The sequence below is a fragment of the Rousettus aegyptiacus genome, unplaced genomic scaffold, assembly GCF_014176215.1.
Source record: "Rousettus aegyptiacus isolate mRouAeg1 unplaced genomic scaffold, mRouAeg1.p scaffold_m13_p_13, whole genome shotgun sequence".
Lineage (NCBI taxonomy): Eukaryota > Metazoa > Chordata > Mammalia > Chiroptera > Pteropodidae > Rousettus > Rousettus aegyptiacus.
In genome coordinates this window covers 39,486,785-39,506,686 of record NW_023416288.1, presented here as the reverse complement: position 1 = coordinate 39,506,686, position 19,902 = coordinate 39,486,785, and the positions used below count along the sequence as shown (strand labels likewise).

The window sequence follows — 19,902 nt, the reverse complement described above, 5'->3', positions numbered from 1 at the left end:
TTAAATCCACGGTCGGGAGGGCATTCCTAGCACAGAAGATATGTTGGAACTCTACGGAGTCAGAAAGGAGGCTATGTGGGAGACGGTGCGATTTTCCCCCTTAATTATATACGGAGAGGAGGGCTCAAAATGAGGTTGGGGAAAATATTAAAAACAAATCAAGGAATCTCTCAAATACAGATAGAAGTGTTGCTAGCACTGTATGGATGTCCACATCCCCTCGGTCCTCCACCCCTCGACCTTCTCACTGCCTTCCCGCCCGCTTCGCCCCATGGGCTTCGCTTCCTTCCCACCGGCCGGCGAGGGGCAGGCGCCCAGGTGCTCGCTCCGCGCCCTCCCATCCCCGGGGCAGGCCAGCGCCTCCTCTCCCAGGTACCAAGCCAGCGTCCGGGAGGGCCGGTCCCTCCCGCCCCCTCCCCTACCTGTCAAGAAGGAGGAAGCCAGAGACATGGGGACCCCCGAGCAATTGAGCAGCAGCAAGACGCAGCAGGTAATCCCGGGCGAGCGCCGGCAGGGACGCTCAGCCAGAGCCCTGACGCCGAAGAACCAGAGCATCGTCACCTGGAGGGGATCCCGGGCGACTGCAGGTCCCGCGCCGCCGCCTCTGCTCCGCTACCGCCGCTCGCAATCAAAAAGGGCTCTCAGCCGGCGAGTCGGGAGACAGTCCGCGAAGGAGGGAGGCGGGCGCGCGGGCGCGGGGGGGCGGGGGGCGGGCGGGAGGGGGAGGCGAGGGTGGGGGGCGCCCGGGGAGGAGGGGTCCTGCGGCCCGGCTCCTCCACTGCGGCTTTTTTTTTTTTTTTTTTTTTAGGGAGTTGTTCGCAGCGGCTCGGCGGTCGGGCCCTGCACGCCACCCGGGGGGCCGGGAGGCGCGGGTGTCGGAGCGACGCGAGATGGGCAGACGCGACCGGCCGCGCGGCGGGCTGCGCCCCGCGGCTCCGCGGTCGCCGCCGCCGCCCTGGGGGCTGCAGCCCTGCCCGGGGCGCCGCCGCGTCCTCGGCTCCGGCGCTGCCCGCCGCCCGCCCGCCCCGCCGGCTCCCCGGCCGGCCGGCGCGCGCGCTCGCGCCCGCGCGGAAGGCAGGGGCGCACCCCGCGCCTCCCGGAGCCCGCTGGGGGCGCCCCGGCGCCGGAGCTCCGCGCCGCGGACGCGTCTCGGCGGGGACTCCAGCCCGCTCCCCAGGCCCTCGAGGGAGGCCGCGGGCCGCGGGGCGCGGGTCGGAGCCCGGCGGGCGTGTCTCCGCCGCCTGGCGCGCGCGGGGCCTCCTCCCTCTCCCGCGGGGACCCTCCCCGAACGGGGATGCTGCACCACCCCTGCTCACGCCCGGGTGCCCCCGCCCAATAAAGGAGCAGAAATAGGGTGCAGGGGCGCCTCACCCGCCCCCCGCCTGCTCCCAGGTGCCCCGGCTTTGGGAAGGGGCGACGAACGGGGCGCGGCGGGGCCCCCGCGACTTTTCACTCTCTGCTCTGCTTCCCTCTGGCGGGGGCGCGATGGCGAACTCACGGGGCTGAGCGCGCAGAGGGGTCGCGACCAGCGCCCTGTGCTTATGTGCCTGCGCGTCCCGACTCTAGGGAGGACGCACGTTGAAACGACACGCACTCTCGGTTAATACACGCACCGAGGCCAACGCTTTTCGCCCCGAAAAGAAGAGGAACGGTCGCTGCGAGACTCCTCCCTTGCAGCCTCAGGCGGACCGGGGCGGGGAGATGCTGCCGTTGGGCTAATCGCTCGTCCACCCGCGAAGCAGGGAGGGGCCCGCCGGGCGGCCAGTCTCGCGGGGACCCGCGCCGCGGCCTCCCCGGCTGGGAGCTCTGCCGCCGCCCGGGGCTGCGAGTCTCCTTGTCTCTGCAGCCCTGGGAGTTGGGGAGTTAGACCCAGCGCCCCGAGGATCCCCCCGGCCGAATGTCGGCCTCCCGCCCGAGTCGTGGCATCCTCTGCATCCTCTGCTCAAAGTGGGTGCAGTGGAGGAAAAGAATGTAACCAAATTATGTAGGTGCGAGGTGGGAATTAGGGGCAGCTTGGGAAATGTTGGGGCCTGATGAGCCGTTGTCCTTGGAGCTCGCGGTGGATTGCCAGTTTCCAGTCCCCAAGAACGGAGACTGAGTTCCCGCACGCCATCCTCTCGGCGGGTCGGCCTGGGTGGATCCGAAGGGCTGTCACTGACTCGCCAAGCGCTTTTCTCAGCGGGACGCATCTCACAGTCTCCCGGCAACGTGGGTTTGTCTGTAGTCGCACAAACTGTACCTTTGAAAGTCAACCTGTTTACTAACGCGTTTAGTCCAGTTTCATCTCAACCCCTTTTCACTTTGGGGCGGGATATTTGTTTTCATTTTTTCAAGTGGTTTGAAGGTTTCACTTAATTAATGCGGCCCTACCAATATCTCAGCGCTCCAAGGAGCTGATAGGAAGGAACCCATTGCTCTGACATGGGAAAAATAAGAGAAGGAAAAGCTGTCATTAGCTTGCCACGCTCCATTTCCCTCTCAAAACAGATTTTTAACGTAAAACTTAAATTAAAAGAGAAGAAAGATGATGTGTGGTTGGGGATTTTTTTTTTTTTCCCTCAAAATAACCACCATAGCCAGGCAGCTTCTTGAAAACAGAGTGTGTTTAATGTATGTGCTAACCATAAAGAAAAAACATGCAAAAAAAAAAAAAATCTCTAAACCCATCCTTACCTCCCAATCCATTGAGACCAATTAAAAAATAAAATAAAAACTTTATTACTACAGGTAACTACAGTCTGTCGAAACCACTATCTCCTCTAAAAAGATTCTCTCTGCATGGGGTTTTCAGATAAAGATGTTAACAGTAACTTAATTAAGGAAACTGAGTAGTGGGGAGGCTGGGAGACCTTCTATTGCCCTAGACTTCAGCAGTAGATTGGAATGAACACTATTATAGAATTGCAAGACGTGAAGGGTGTACATGTCCTGTTCTGATATGCCTTCCCTGGAACTAGCCACACATCCTCAAGGGATCGCATGACAGAATGTTTTAGGATAGAATCTGGATGTGTGTGGTATTTCTCTATCCGGAAGCTTGGTGCCTTGGGGTGTGCTGGAACTCTCCCTGTAGGTACAAATCCAAAAACCACCTGGAAAACATCTTCATCTGCCTGGAAGTTTACGAACAAACAGGGAAGATGTACAGAAGCCTTTGGCAAAGCTATCTGTCTTCCTGTTTGTTGTAATCAGCCACCGCCAGTAATTTCCCTTACTGTTTTCCAGGCAAATGAGCCCTACTCCTGAAATAGCACCCTTTTCCCCAAAGGGCTTATCAGAACCTGCTGCTGCCAGCCCTTCAGGTGAGTGGTCTATAGCTATCAGTTGGTCTCTATACAAAACTGAGATACTGGGGGTCAAAAAAAGAGAGAGGAGGAGGAGGAGGAGGAAGAGGAAAAGGAGGAGGAGGAGGAGAAGGAGGAGGAGGAGGAGGAGGAGCAGGAGGAGCAGGAGGAGCAGGAGGAGCAGAAGGGGAAGAGGAAGAGGAAGAAGAAAAAGAAGAAGAAAAAGAAGAAAAAGAAAAAGGAGAAGAAGGCCTACACTGAAAGACATGTAGATCTGCTTTCACATTTAAAATAAGTGATGGTACTATCCAAATCCAAAATATTCTTGACTAATGTCAAAAGGTAAACAAAATGTGTGCGTGGTTCTGTTTATGACACTTTTCAAGGAGAAGGAGCTAATGGGGCCCAAAGACCATCGTTTAACTCAAGGGCTGTCCCAGTCTCAGTTCGACTAAGTGCTGTCTCATCCTCTTTAAAGTGGGTCAGACAAAAAGGGAACCAGGCCTGTGGCCGGAGAAATTCTCTTCACCTCTCTGTGAAGCTATGATGCTGAATTTGCACTGAAAAATACAACTAAACACAATTTAGTAACGTGGATTCAAAGTTACTTCAAGGGAAGTTCCATCAACCCATTGTCTAAAAACAGAAATAAATACAACCTTCCCAAAGGCCCCCTGGTAAAGAAATTGTGATATGGACCGCTAGGGAGGACCAGAAGCATTCCACAAATGCGTGAGGCTTTTCCTTTATAAAAGACACCAGGCTGGACATTTTAGATTTGCTAAAGATAAGCGAAGGTGCTGCCAGGAGTTTACAGTCTAGTGAGGGAGATAAACATGTTTTTAAATAAATACAGTGCAAAGGAGAAAGCGAAGAGGTAAGTAACATTCCTTGCCACAGAAGTGTAAAGAAAGAAGAGATTAAGCTTCCTGGAGGAGGTGGCACAGGAGCAGAGCCTTCAAAAAGAAGGAGGCTTTAGTAGAACGGGCAAGCTGGGGACAGCAGAGAGCAAGAGCAGGGAGACACAAGGCTCGTAAACAGCATGGGGAGCGGTCACTGTTGGCGCTCTCCACTGGCTGAGGCAGGGCCGTGGGAAGGCTTGACCACCCCGAAGACCATGAAGGGTGAAGGGCGTATGGGCAGCACCTGAGGGATCACCCCCGGATGAGTGACGGAAAGTCACCTTGAGTGAGCGCCCAGTTCTCTGAAACAACCAGAGAGAGTTTCTTTAGAATGAATGTTACTCGTGTAGGTGTGTTCAGAGGTCTGCACATTTAGTCGTCATTAATCGCAATACCGGAGAAAACTGTTTCTGCCACTGTCTGTTAGAAAGGGTTAGGGTGACAGAGCGCATCACATGCATGAATTACTGTCTCTCAACTTCTTTGCTTCAGCAGTGACTAAATGATTCTTCTTGAGATGAAAGCGCTGGCGATCTTAGCTTTCGTATAAACCAATTATCTCTGCCCTTTCCCTTTAAAAATTAGCATTCTGAGGGCTAAGGGGTAAATGACTTGCCCAGAGTCGCATGGCCCAATTAAGCAGAACTCCCCTGGCTCTCTGATCGTGGTGCTTTCCAGTACAGAGGTTCTGCCTTCTTGGGTCATAGTAATTACCGGAAAGGACCACTGGATGTTTTAGATATGATACAAATTAAAATTACAGAATTGACACAATAGGTATTCAAATGTCTATTGAACTGAACTGACACACCCATGATACAAGTTGAAAGACCATAAAACGCGGACCACAACTTTGCTCACCAGCTGAACACTGAATTTACTTTCTGGTCACTAGGCTAGCACAGTACGGAACTGCCCTCTCTTCTGGCCTTGCCTAGTGGTTGGCTTGGTTTCTGGTCCCTCAGAGACTGGCGAAGCTGATGAGAAGTCCTAGGGGCTCTAATGTCATTCCAAAAAATCAGAGGCTCTGAAATTAATTTTTTTTGTGAGGGTGAGGAGAATGGGATAATGACAAAAGGACCATTTCGGTGACTGTCTGTTTTATTTAAACGATCATTATTAAAACCGAATTATTAAGTCATTCATCTTTTTTCACTTCATCATTTTCGCCACTGTTTGTAACCTTCAGGTTCTTTTCATATGACTGTGCTCACTGAGCAGTTGATCCGTTTCGAAAGCAAGGCATTTGATAGCGACAATAGAACCAAGGCCTTTTTAGACATATTTGGTATGTCATGAGTAATGGGGTAAATTTTTACTGTTTCACATAGTACTTGTTCATTTAAATATCCACGAGCCAAAGCAACCAGATTGGCATGTTATGGATTGTCCAGTTCCACAATTAAAACAAAAACAACTATTTTTCCAAGATGTTCTTTTTAATTTCCATCGACATCTACAATATTTAATTAAAAAACTCATTTAAAAGCGGGAGTTATAAAAATCAGATATAAATTTGACTCCATTACTAGTTAGCCACCATTATTGGTTTATTTATAGAGAATGATCTTTGAGAGAGTCCTCTTCTCCACATTCCATCTGGAAAGTCACTCCCCAAACCAAATTTGCCTAAGCATCAGCTTCATTGGCACCAAAGCTGTAGCCCTATTTGTCTATCTAAAGTTGGGGATAGTTGAGGAAACCTTCACATGAAGCCAAGAATATCAAGCCTAGAATATCAAGCCTAGAATATTAAGCTAATGCCTTGCTCCTGTGGTATGTTCTTACAAGTGCTCCTGCGGGATTGTAAGTCGATCTCGCTTGGAGTAAGTGTCAACAGAGCAGAGAAAATCGCCACTGCCTCAGAACTATTATTATTTGAGATTACCTATAGACTCAGAAAGAAGCAGTTCAGCATTATCACCTACCTAAGGATGTAATTACCAAGATGCCAGCTAACATGTGTGGAGACTGGCAGAGCCTCCTGGATGTCCCCAATATAGAACCTCGATTTGTGCAGTCCGTATAGCTTATCAGCAATAAATACCACTTGTCTTAGACTCCGACGCAGTTAGGAGTGATCCCATGACTAACTTCTGGCCAGTGGGATAGAAATAGGAGTGTCTATAAAGGAGGAATGTATTCTTTCTCCTTCCTGTCCTCCTTTCCGATGGCTAGAATACCAGCATAAATAATGATGCTAGAGCATAGCAACCACCTTGACCTATAGAAAGACCTTGGGAGGAAAGATTTAGGGATATGGCAGAGCAAGAAAAGAGAAGATTAGACTCTGATACCATGAAGTGCAATATGAGCCCTGGGCTGATTACCTCTGACTTTACTGAATGTAAGAAACAAAAAGTCACATCTGTCTTGTTGCGGGCCTTAGTTAGTAGGGTTTTTTTTTTCCCTGTTACTTCCAACTAAACATAAAAGTTTCTGAAATATTTACCACCAAAGACAAAGAATAAGTGGCTCAGTAAAAAGCTAAATATGCTAATTAATTAATCTATTAGTTAAAGATAGAAACACTTTCAGAGTCAAAGAACAGATCTAGGATTTCAATCACCTGTGGTTCCTGTTTACTTGTGTCTTATGAGTTCTAGAAAATTTAGAAGCACTTACAATATTCTTTTTTTATATAAAAAAAAACTTTGAAATATTTGTATACCATGTTCATAGCAGTATTATTCACAATAGCCAAAAGGTAGAAGCAACCCAAGTATCCATCGATGGATGAGTGGATAAATAAAATGCAGTATATTCATAGAGTGGAACATTACTCAACCTTAAAGAGGAAGGAAGTTCTGATACATGCTACAACATGGATGAACCTTGAGGACATTATGCTAAGCGAAATAAGCCAGTCAGAAAAAGTTAAGTATTGTGCAATGCCACTTATTTTAGGTACCTAAGAGCAATCAGATTTATGGAGACAGAAAGTAGAATAGTGGTCACCAGGGCCGGAGGGAGCAGGGAATGGGGAGTTATTGTCTAATGGGCACAGAGTTTTAGTTTTGCAAGATAAAAAGAGGTCAAGAGACTGGTTGCACAATGATATGATGTATTAAACCCTCCTGAACTGTGTACTCAAAAATGATCAAGATGGTAAATTTTATGTTATGTGTGTTTTACCACAATCAAAATTTTTAAATAATTATTTAAAAACGTTTATAGTTTCTCCCTCGTTACCTAATTAACATCATTGTTGGGCAAAAAGTAGAAAGTATAGATTAGCAAAGAAAAAAAATGTTGTACTGTTTTACAACCTTATTATAGTGACCAGCTTTGTGCTAAGCGATTTACATAGATTACAGCGTTGAATTCACCCAACAAGCTTACGGGGTACTATCATGAGCCCCGTTTCACATCTGAGTAAAATTAAGCAACGAAGATTAAGTAAATTGTTCAAGGTCACACAACGGAGAATTGATTGAGCTAGAATCAGAGTCCAGGTAGGCTGACTGTAGAACTAAGGCTTTTAATTGGTGAAACTATTGTGAATGTTTTTGTTACTAATTATTCTTTGACGATATCATTTTTAATAGTTATGTAATATTTAATTTTATGAAGATACCATAATCCTCTTGAAAACTCTTCCTTCTAAGTAGTTTCTAGTTTTTACTACTGTAAGAAATGCTCAGTGAATGTCTTTTTCCTGTTAATATTCATTTCCTTGAGGATAAATTCATTAATTGGCAGACCAAGGCATGTACATTAAGGCATTCGAATCACATTTTTATACATTTTTAATCAAAGATTATTTTTCCCTTTGGTCATAATATTTTTATATGCTAGACTGATACACTTGCTCGAAAAGAAAGCAAGTCATTAGAAGCTCTACGCTATTTCTCAGTTATCTTAAGAGATGCTTGTAGGTAGAGAGGATATACAATTAACTTAAGGCTCGTTAAAAATAAAGCATGTCTCATTGGCTTTCTAGACTTCATTGACTGTGTGGTATAAATATTTGTTTAGGGAAATCTTAAAACAAACAACAGTGACTTATTTGACCACCATCAGCTTCGTGGCATAATATCAAGTGTCTGTGAGCTGGAAGATAACAATCAGCACCCCCTCCCAGTTTTTCCCTCAATCTCTGCCTAAAAAGCAGTCTCTTTCAGCATGAATTCTCAGCAGCTTCTTCTCCAAACCACACTTTCCAGTACCTCCCATCGGAAAGACTGTAATCATATAACGAACAATCACAGCATCTCTCAGAAGGCAGCAAAATAAAAAAAATTCAAGTGCCCAAGATTTAACTCATCAAAAGTCTCCCATCGACTCTAGCTTAATTTGTAGGAGTTTGCTGTCAACGAGGTTACTGGTCATTACGGAATGAACAAAACTAATTTCACTAATGTGGGAAGCATTCAAAGGAAATCCTTTGGAACTAATCCAATGACTTTACATCTAGCCCTAGTTCTGCCACTTGACAGTCTAATGACTCGAGCTGAAGGAATTAACTTTGTGAGGCTCAGTTTCCCCATCTAATAAGCATCGCCCCTGCCTGCCTGTCAGGGTTGGAAGAAAAATCATTTGATAAAGTGCTACGTGAGAAAAGGTAACTGAAAACGAGAGGTTTTAGATCTGAAATGCCCCCCAGAAAGCGTCTTATCCCGGTCCTGCATTATACAAATTCTTTAACTGGGGTTCAAATAAATTTAAGTAATTTGCCCAAAGCTATAGTGAACTTGATTTTTTTTCCAGAAGAGCAAGGACCTTCTTTGAGAAACAGTCCTCAAAATACGTGGTTTTAGTAAGGCCTGCCAATCATTATGCAGCCAAGGGGAATACGGTCCTAGAGCTCCAAGCGGATGCCCGAAACTGAGGATAGCACCAAACCCCATATATACTATGTCTGTTCTGATAAATACACACTGAGGATAAAGTTTAATTCATAAATTAGGCACAGTAAGACATCAATGACAAGAACTAATAATAAAATAGAACAATTATAACAAAGTACTATAATAAAAGTTATTCTCTCACGGTATCTTATTGTACTATCCTCACTCAGCCTTCCTGCTGTGAGGAGACATGAAAAAATGCCCGCGTGACGAGACAAAGTGAGGCAAGTGAGGTCGGAAACGTGACGGAGCATGAGACCACCACTGACCTTCTGACCGCAGGGCATGAGCGCTTTAGGGCTCCTCTCTGGCATGTCTGAATGCCACAGAGGAGTCATACCGGCACCACCCCTCTTGCGCTTTGGGGCCGTTACTGAGTAAAATTAAAATAAGGCACCGCGGTACCACGACGGTCAGTCTAGAAACCCAGACGGTGACTGAGTGACTGACAGGCAGGGTGTGTTTGCAGCGTGAAGAGGGTCAGTGGGCAAAGGGATCATTGGCTTCTGAGTGGGACAGAATTGGAGGGGGAGGGACTGCACACGATTTCATCGCACTGCTTAGAACACCATGCAACTTAAAACTTACGCATTGTTTATTTCTGGAATTTTCCATGTAAGATTTTCAAACCACAGTCAACCTCGGTAACTGAAACTGAAAAAAGCAAAACCGAGAACACGGAGGGACTGCGCATCCACATCCCGCACACGCTTCCAGCAAACAGGGACGTCACGTGGCCCGAGCGGGGCCAACTGTCACCCCTCATCCCTCTGACAACTGTCATCGGTCCTCGGTTGGACACGAACCCCAGCTCTTCCGGGCTTTTCAAACTTGAACTGAAGGGAAAATTCCTTTTCTCTCTGCTTGCAGCCTGCCACACAGTTGGCCCTGAATGAATGTTGGCCAATATAGATCTTACTGACAATAATAATATCCCAAGTTAATGTACCAATACCTGGGTTATTCCAGCACCTTCTAAAAGCAATGCCTCAACCTAAAGGACTAAAGCTAAAAGCAGAAAAGTTGAGGCATCAGAGTAGAAACTACAAAGAGGAAAGAGAGTCTAGCCTTGCTGGATCCCCCAGACCACAGGACACAGTTATCAGCAGCCTGTTTCGCACTCTGGAGCCCACCCTTATCTGCACAGCGCATGTCAGTCTTGGCTGTGCGAACCTAGCAATCCATCTTAAGGCCATTCATCTTTAATGAAAAACTACCCTGCGCAGAACAGGTATTTCGTTTCCCCTGAAGTTACCACACTTTCTCTCATTTTCTTCTCATTAAAAGTGCCCTAATTTCCACTACTCAAATTCGAGACATTATATTCTCTAAGACATATAAGGCACTCATTTACATTTAACCATCTAAATGTATACATTGTATTTGTGTAAATAGGAAGGAGTTGGGGGGAACTCAACACCTTTGCTGCATGTTTTAATTGATGTGGGGAAAAAATCAATTCCAAACAGAAGAGCTAGTTCCGTTGCGCTTCTCATCCCCAGTGAGGTTTATGATGGAAATAATTGCTGGGCATTAGCTATTGTGGTACTAACAGATGCCATTAAATGGACCCAAGACAAAACAAACAAGTAAATGGCATCTATTTATGGGTCACTTTATTCTTTACTGCTATAAATAGCCCTCCTTCGGGCATCATAATAGGTGTTTGCTCTGTATCATGTGTGAACGTATCGCTTTTTGCCTTCAACATCTGGAGACCGATAAATATAAGCACAAATGAACCTCCAGATCTGAATGCTCCGAGAAAGTGCTTCGTGGTTTTAAAGTGGGTCTCTATTCTTCCATGCAGTCCATTCCCTACATGGCAAAGGAGTTAGCTGGAAAAGTTTGAAAAAGTGAAAAGTTTAATTCTGACATGTCTTTCTTATGTTAGTATTATCATTACTCCCCCTTTGGATTTAGAAAATAATTCTAATGGTGCCTAAATTTTTGTTTGATCGAAGGTACATTTCTTCAATTCACAGAGTTCTTAAAGATAAATATTTTATAATCCAGCTTGAGTGAAGGAATAGAATATTCTGGTAAATCTAGAGTTGTTAAAATATTTTAGATGAAATATACAGTTTACTGATTCTCAAAGCATTAGGGAATGATACCATTGTTATGCAAGCAATTAAAATTTTATTTTGATCATTCAGATAAACTTCGAGACCTTCACACACCTTGAAACTCAAAGTGTGGTTGCTGGACCAGCAGCACCTGGTAACTTGCTGAAAATCCAGCCTCTCAGACCCATCTTAGATCCAATGAATCAGAATCTGCATTTCAACAAGTTACCCAGGGAAACGCTGTGTACATTAAGGTTTGAGAAGCACTGTTTAGTGCCACAGAATGGTCGATTTAAGCATAGCATTTATAGTATAAATGTAGCATAAGTGTCCCCAAATATCAATGAATTAATAAGGAGTTTGAGTTGGTAAAAGCCAAACAGGACACTTTGTTTTTTAGTTTAGTCTGTAATATTAATTCATTCAGGATGGCCTGAATAAGGAGAAATAATTTGCAAATGAACACCGATTTGGGCATGCACTGAAAATTATTATAACGTTTAAGTGAAAATTACTGCAATAACATTTTCATTTGAGGAGTCCAGACTTTCAAAGCAGTAGCTCAAGGTAAGCAGCATTTCCTGTACGCAAACAGAAGCTCTCCGCCGCCGCCGATCCCCTTTTCTCAACTCGATTGTGTGTGCTTTTATACTTGGGAAAGATGGAAAAATAATTTGTCGGGTAGTGTGCCATGACATATGTGGACTTCGGAATGTGATGGGCGCAGGTTCTAAACAATTGTCTATTGGATTCTTTAACCTACGTTGAAATGCGGATAATAACGCCGATGCTGTGTTTTATGTGGATTCACTGCAATGCCATGTGCCCAGCCACTAACTCACTCAGTGCCTGGTCCGCGGCACTACGTCAATGTGACATTTCTACATTTCTGTGTGTGGAGCTTTGTCTGACTTTATTTTTCATTTCCCCCTTTTAGAAATAATATTTAGAAACGTGTTTCAGAACTGTTGTGTCTAGAGGCAGAAGCATTGAAACCCTGTAAGGGCCCGGAGCGCATTCCGGCTGGTGCGGAGGCTGTAGGTCCTGCGCCGACTCAGCCCCCCGGGAGCGCGGGGAGCTGCGCGCTGCGCCCCGCAGACCCTGTAGGTGGCAGCACTGAGGCCGCCGGCCGCGCGCGGCCCGGGATGCCCCAGCGCAAGCGCCCGCCGCCACCCGGTCTGTGTTTAAACCCGCGTCATCTGCCAGATCGTGCAGTGTTCGCTCCCACGCATGGAGAAACTGTTCTTTCCAGTACCTGTCAGTATTTCCTTTTTCCTTCCCTCTCAGCCAGCTGCTCCGCGTGTGTTTACATTTGTGTGGTTTCTCTATTAGGGTGAGTCTGAACTCAGAAAACTCCATCCATTATCTCTGACCAATTCCTTTAGAGTCACACCCAAATATTTTAGCGTGGTCTTTTGAGAGTTACTTCTTCCTCCTCCTGGACACCCTAGGGGCACTCCCGCCCTATGCCCGCTCAGTTTGGGGCAAACAGTAATGCCCATAAGCCATATATAGCAAATGCCTTGTACAATTCTAAGCACATTAGGTACCTTTACTCAGCAAATCCTTAAAACTAGGCCGTGAGGTAGGTGGTTTTGTCAGTAATTTGCTCAAAGTCAAACTACAAAGGAGGGTTCGAATCGGTGTTAACACCACATGGAGATGCCTCTTAAGGGAAGATTGTGGAAGAAGTATTAAAAGCCTGCGAGGCGAAGAGATCTCAGAAGGAAATAAGTCTTCTGGAGAGTTCCCCAGATGCAGATAATGAGCTCGGCAATGGCCTTGGGCTTTGGCCAAGGCAGTAGGAAGATGAGAGGGGTCCAGTCTGGCGATAAATCAGGGAGCCCTGTTCAGAAGTGCTGTGGAAAAAAAGCGTTTCCTGCCTCTGGTCATGAGAAAAGCCACACCCCGGCCAATTAAGGTCCCGTCCTGCCCCACATGGTCCGCTCCTGGCGTCCAGCTCAGCACACTGCCCGGGGAAGCGGACATCCCTCACTTCCCCGGGAGATCTAAAACGGAGGTAGAGCGGGGTTAAACACCCTCTTCTCGCTCTTTGGAATCCAACAAACCCGGGTTCGAATTTTTTTATTTCTGTGCTTACTCGAGGGCACGTAACTTAACTGAAGGGAACCCCCATTTTCTTGATTGTAAACTGGATCGCTCGGTAGTACCCCCCTCGGGATGACCCCTCATCATCCGGGCCGAGCCGTTTGCACAGTGCCCGGCGTCGCCCGGGGTTCTGCAGTACCACTCTCGAGTGTGTGCACTGACGGTCGGCCTCGTGGCCCTCTGCAGGTCCCTGCATCGCTCGCTCGCAGCCTTTGCGCGGCGTGGGCTGCGGCTGAGCCGAGGCGCGAGCTGCACCCTGCCTCTGCCCCGACGAGTTCCTTCTTCCCTCGCTTTGTTTTTGCTGTTTCCGCTGCCTGTCCCTGTGCTGTCCAATACCGTAGCCACGTGCGGCTGTTCAAATTAATTAAAGTTCGATTTAAAATCCTCCCCTCGGTCACACTCACCGCATTTCAAATGCTCGGTAATCACACGTTTCAGACAATGCAGATTATAGCCCGTTTCCATCACTGCAGAAAGTTTAATGAGACCATGCTGGGCTAGAGGGTACGTCTAAATCCTGAGCATCCTTAGGGACCAGCCCAAATGTCACTGACGCCACAAAGCCACTTCTGTGTCTCCCCAGCTGCAGGTTATCTTTCCTAGAGCGGCAGAGACCCTGCTAGCCATGACTCACCGGACTGACTGGTTACCACTGAGACACCCAATGTCCCAGGCCACATGTCACTTCGAGTAAAGTGGCTCTTCAGTTTCAGAGCCACATGTGGTAGCTGGGTAAGCATGGAGGCTGGAAAGCTCCAGGGTATAGGAAATTTAATCTTGTTGGTTTTACATAAATTTGAAGCACCTATGTATCCTAAAACGCGGTCATAGGCAGTTTACATACATTATCATATTTGGCTCCCTTCGACTCTATGAAGTGGATATTATTATCCCTATCTTACTGATGAGAAAACTGAAAAATACTGTGGTTAGGTAACTTGCCCAAAATATGGTATGCTTGGTATGCTCACATACCAGGAAATAATCAAACCAAATGCAGAATCCAGATCTTTGTGACTCAAAGTTGGGGCTTGTTCCATACACATGAGGTTGGCTTCATTGCCTTCAATGTAATAAAACGATTTAGGGCCGAGCTGGAAGGTGGGGGGTGAGGAAGGTGGGGGGTGAGACCCCTGAACAAAGGACGAGAGTATTGTGACTAGAAGTGCCCGAGCCTTTTATCCACTTAACTGTGCTACTTCACTGTCATCTGTTCTTAACTCTTTAAAGTCCCAGAAGAGGAAGATTAAGGGGTGTGTGAGTGTGTGAGTGTGTGTGTGTGTGTGCGCGCGCGTGCGTGTGTGCGTGTGCGTGTGTGTGTGTGTGTGTGTGTGTTCTTAGTAAAGGTATGCAGGTACAGGAAGAGAAGTTAAGGGATGTGAAACAGTGAAAGATGAAACAAAAATCTTTCGATATCTTTTTATTGCTGTCTGCAAACACTTTGTAGGATTAGGAAGCAGAACATAGGAAACAGCCCTATTTATAAGTAAAACTATTCAAATATTAGCAGTTTCCTGTGATTCAACCTAACAATTTTTATCAATTATTTTTATCACTTTTACTATCAATTACTTTAGCAATTTTTATCAATTGAGAACAATGGATATTTGAGGGTCTAACCCTGAATTTAGCACAACCCGAGTAGGAGTGCTTTAAAACACTGCCAGACATATCCGGGACACAGAAGTGGTACTTTCTGCCTGCAACCTTCACTTGACCTTGGAAACAGAGAGACCAAGCTCCTTTCTGAGCCTTCAATTCTCTGGGTGCCATAAGCATTCTTAGAGAAGTCAATCCCCCCAGGGAGACTGACAGGCTCCCCCAGGTTGCTCAGTGTGAAGTGCATTAACATATGAAAGGAAAGAATGTGAAGGTCAGAGCTGGGGAGGAGGGGCCTCAGGGAAGAGAACCCCTGCTTCTGCAAGGACCTCCTGGACTGAAGCTGGGCCTGGCTCGCTGGCCCTCAGGGGGGTCTCTCTGGTGGAGATAGGTGAACCAGGCTAACTGCCATGAAGATGACCCAACTTTGCTTCTTTGCAACTGTCCTGTGGATTTTTCTGCAGGGGAAGGAATTCCTTGTGCTCTGCTGCCCATCCTTAAAAATACAGCAGTTTTGTTAAGGGTGCGCAGGAAAAAGGTGATTCATGCCCAGCTCCCATCTCTGGAGCAGGCTGTCTCTTTCCTTAGACAGTATTTGAATCATAATGGCCAAAATGAAAGTTGGTACTACTTGAAGGGAGAGCCTGGTGTAGAACTAGAGAGAAAGTAAATTCCCAAAATATTTAAGAGGAAGAAACCTATGATTCCAAATGTATTTGGCTAATTTATGTCTATAACAGAGTCTAGTACCTTGTGACATTTCACTTCTTGCGAAACTGATGCCCACAGTTTAATGGGCACCTTTAAGCAATTATTATAAGCCACGCTACCTTGAAATGTTAACAGCCCCAAAGACAAAAATGGAAATGAAGAAAAGTTTAGCCTTGTAAATACGAATGGTCACGTGACCTATACAAACAGGTTACTTCTAACCCACAGAAAACTCACCTTAAGATTTAAGTGTACACAGAATTTTTTATAGTGTATGATATTTATTCTAGTTATCTTTATGAAAGACTGAATTCTTATAAGAAATATCTCTGTAGGTTCAAATCAGTTTAGTGATAAATTGTCCTTGAAATGTTAAACTAATGTTTGTACTCATTTCATTTAATATTTTTAAAACATTTATGGCCAAATCATCTCATCTGTGGAACGTTCTAAAAATCTAGAGATAACTTTAACATTTAAATAATGCATTTCTGTAACAGTTTTCTTCAATTCAACTGTGATATTTGTTTTGTTTTGTTTTTAATATTCACTGGGGTGAGTGCCTAGAGGCATCCTCAATCAACCAAATCATAGTCATAGTCAAAGAACATGTCATTTTTAAAAAGTTAATGTGTGAAGGTGGACCTATAATAAAAATGGAATGAAAAGAGAGGCAAAAGGCTTTTCTTTATTCTTCAGGAAAATGTGAATAAAAGGGACCAGCAACTTGTGTTTTTTATAATCCCTGACTCCAAAAACTTCAAGTGCAAGAAAATGTCTAAAGTCTCTTTAATATTGAAAGTAACCCCTGAACAGTACAGTTCTCCTTTGAAAGATAAAGAAAATGAATCCCAAGGAAGGATGCTGACTGGGTCAGCCATTCCTTGGTGGATTCAAGCACCATCATTAACTGAAATTACCTGATGGCCTCTGGCATCTTGGGGGCCTGCCTCTACCCCAGATATCCGCCCCATTCTCACTCCAGGCCATCTCGAAGGCTGCTCCATATTTGCAAACAATTAACCCAGAGATTGCGCTTCCAGCCTCAGCATTCAGAACTGCTTTCAGAGTAAGACTGTATAACCCATTCAAGGACCGAGTTGGGGGAAGGCGTGGGGGTTATAATCTGGGTACCTTTTAAACTTCCTGCTCTAAAACAGAGGTCGTCATATAATCTAGTACAGTCATCCTCCCTTATCCACGGGAGGTACGTTCCAAGACCCCAGTGGCTCCCTGATCCCGCAGATGGTACCGAACCATATATAAACTGTGTTTTCTCCTCTACGTACATACATTGCTATGACAGTTTAATTTACAAATTAGGCACAGTAAGAGATTAACAATAAAAATCAATATTAAATTAAAACGATTATAACAATACGCTGTAATAAAAGATATGTGACTATGACCTCTCTCTTTCCCTCTCTCTCAAAATGTCTTGTTGCACTGTACTCACCCTCTTCGTTGTGATGAGCTGAGAAGACAAAAGGCCCAGGCGATGAGAGGGAGCAAAGCGAACGAGATGTTATTAAGTACAACGAAGGTCACGTGAACACACGCACTGCGATACCGGACGATCCATCTGAGAACCAAGAACGGCTGCTACGGGCCTCGTGGGCGGGGAACATCCACATGGAGACGCTGGACCAAGGGCGGAGGGTTCACGTGCCAGGCAGGACGGGCCAGTGCGTCGCGAGACCAACACGCTCCTCGGAACGGCGGCGCGCGCTCTGAAAATCACGCGTGGTTCATTCCTGGAGTTTTCCCTTTACGATTTTCAGGCCGTGGTTGACCACGGGGATCTGAAACCGCAGAAGGTGAAACTGAGGCCAAGAGGGGGCCACTGTACAAGACAAAAGTGGACTATTTCGAAGGCAGAATACCAGCGGATCTCAGGCACACTGGATCCCCCAGACTTTCCAGCTTCGTGGCAATTTGCAGAGACAGTAGCGCGGCTCAAGTTCACTAAGCAAACAAACCGGCGAAGGCTCGTTTTCATTTGCGTGCAACAATATGCATACGATTGTAGAACGTGACCCGGGCTGGCATTGTGGCATCATGCTCGTGTGGCCTGTGCAGAGCCCCGAGCTCAGAAGGGCCCCCTGCTCAGATCAAAACTCTGCTGTCGTGGTCGTGAAATTCTTAATAATTTTGAACAAGGGGTCACTCTACATTCCCATTGTGCACTAAGCCCTGCAAATTACATAGCCGGTCCTGACAATGAGAGGCCACGCTCGATTCTTGGGGGGCCTTCCGAGTCAGCAATCAGAAGGTGGTGTTATTCGTACATCCTTTGACTTCAAGTGGATTTTTTTTTTTTTATTCAAGGCTTTTCTTACTAGCCTCTTCTCAGACGTAGACCAATGTCTCCTCTACTTACAAGTTAGTCCCATTTCCCTCATCAGCAAAGTGGAGATAATAATTTTTACCCAGAATTATTGTCTTCTCCACATTTTTTAAACAACGTGCCTGACGACGCAGCAAGCGCTCGCAGTCATCCTCGTTCACGTAGAATATTAGCGAGCAGTCGAGTTGGTTGTTCCTGTGGTCGGTGGTCAAGTCAACCCCATCCTGAGGGTCTGTTGTGTACCAGACACTGTTTTGGGCACCAGAGATGGCAATAAACAAGATCATGACCTCTGCTTTCGGCAGGCTTGCATTGTAGTTGGGAGAAATGGACAGTAAATCTAAACGAATCAGTCAATTCTATGTGAGAAGGTGATGGATTGTAGAAAAATAAAGCAGAAAAGTGGCAGGGGGGATGTTTTAAATCGGATAGTCAAGGAAGAGGTCAACGAGGAGATGGCGTTTGAGCCAAGCTTTGGAAGAAATCAAGGCCCAAGTCGTGCATTCTCTGGCCGGGAAACAGGAAGTGCAAAGGCTCCAGGGGAGGACTGTGCCCTCCGAGGACTAGTAGGAAGGGAGAGAAAGGGAGGAAGAGTGGGGAAAGAAGAAGTCATAAAGGCGATCGGAGTCCAGTCTTGCATGAACTCACAGAGCCTCGTACAAACTTTACTAAGTAAGAAAGGGAAGCAGTTGAAGGTGTGGAGCCTGACAGTGACGTGGCAAGATTAAACTGCATCGTTCTGCCTGCTGTGAGGAGGGACAAAAGGCTCCTGGGATGAAACTGCAATCATGCGAGCAGAGGTGACCATAGCTTGGACGAGGTGATCGGCAGTGGAGATGTCGAGAAGTGGCTAGAGTTTTGATTATTTGGAAGGCAGAGCTGATCGGATTTACTGAAGGGAAACCAAAAATAATAACAAGAACAACAATAGAAATAATAACAAGATCTTAGACTATGTCCTTCAACTAGCCTAATTTCCGGCCAACTTGGCTATCACCCTTATCTTAGACCCTCTTCATAATAGTAACCCTGGGTAAGAATTATTATCTCCACTTTGCTGATGAGGGAAATGGGACTAACTCGTTAGTAGAGGAGACATTGGTCTACGTAGAGACAAAACCATGCTGAGCGGATGCTAGATCTTGGGGTCAACTCGGGAATGAATGAATGAATGAATATATACATACACATACACACATACATACATACAGGCATGAGAAGCCTTAGTTGGACTCCGAAGTTTATTGTGTTTACTGGCTGAAAGGTTTGCTAATAGCGAGTTAGCGCTGGGGTGCCATAATGAACTTTGTGCTGGGAAGATGAGAGGCTTCCTACCGGGCACTAATTTAAGAGAAATGAGCTCATCTAGTTCTTTGAAGAATTTTAACAACCATGGAATTTCGCCAGTAGGGTAAAACCTGAGCCAGATAGATACCCGGGAAGGCGGCTCCATACCAGCCCCCTTCATAAAAAGCCTGTAGCTGCTCCCCGGCTTGCGATAATGGAGGCAGGACTACATAAATGGCTCTAGAGTTGAAGGGAAGCTTTTGCCCCGGGGGCTGAAAGGACTGACAGGTCTCTGCCTTCCAAATTGGGATGCGCAGGGGGGTGACTTCTAGCTGTCAGCTAGAAGCAAAGGATGGAAGAGGGCTGGGAGCCTGGTTAGGAGAGGCAGCTGTGAAATAGCTGGCTGCTCTTTGCCAGTCTGAAAGTGTCCTCGCTAAAAAAAAATTGCGACCGACCCCTGCTGGCTTCAGAGAACTGCTGCCGCTTGTCATCCACACAGTCGATGGAAAGGTAAGGGCTCGGCATGGGGGCTAAGGAAGGGGACATGAGCGCCCCTAAAAATAAATGAAGTGAGATGATGTTCCGGTTACTACTGGTGCTTAACAATCCGCCCCAAACTTGGTGGCATAAAACAATGACTTTATTGTGCCTGTGGGTTCCATGCGTTTGGAATTCTGGCACAGCGGATGCTCCTCGTCTGAGCTCCATGGTATCAGGAGGCTGGACTGGGAAGATCCGGAGATT

The 19,902-nt window shown here is 46.3% G+C and overlaps 1 protein-coding gene across 3 annotated transcripts in view; it reads right to left on the bottom strand.

Annotated features, from left to right (window-relative positions):
- The window catches only part of BMPER (BMP binding endothelial regulator), a 202,734-nt gene extending 202,037 nt beyond the window's left edge, over positions 1–697 (bottom strand). For 2 of the 3 annotated variants that reach the window (XM_016160041.2, XM_016160059.2), the window contains exon 1: positions 423–697. In XM_016160041.2, coding sequence (XP_016015527.1) covers positions 423–555 — 133 coding nt within the window. In that variant the 5' untranslated portion in view covers positions 556–697. The remainder of the gene's footprint in view (positions 1–422) is intronic. The other variant, XM_016160051.2, reaches the window with a different exon arrangement.
- Between the last annotated feature and the right edge of the window lie 19,205 nt (positions 698–19,902).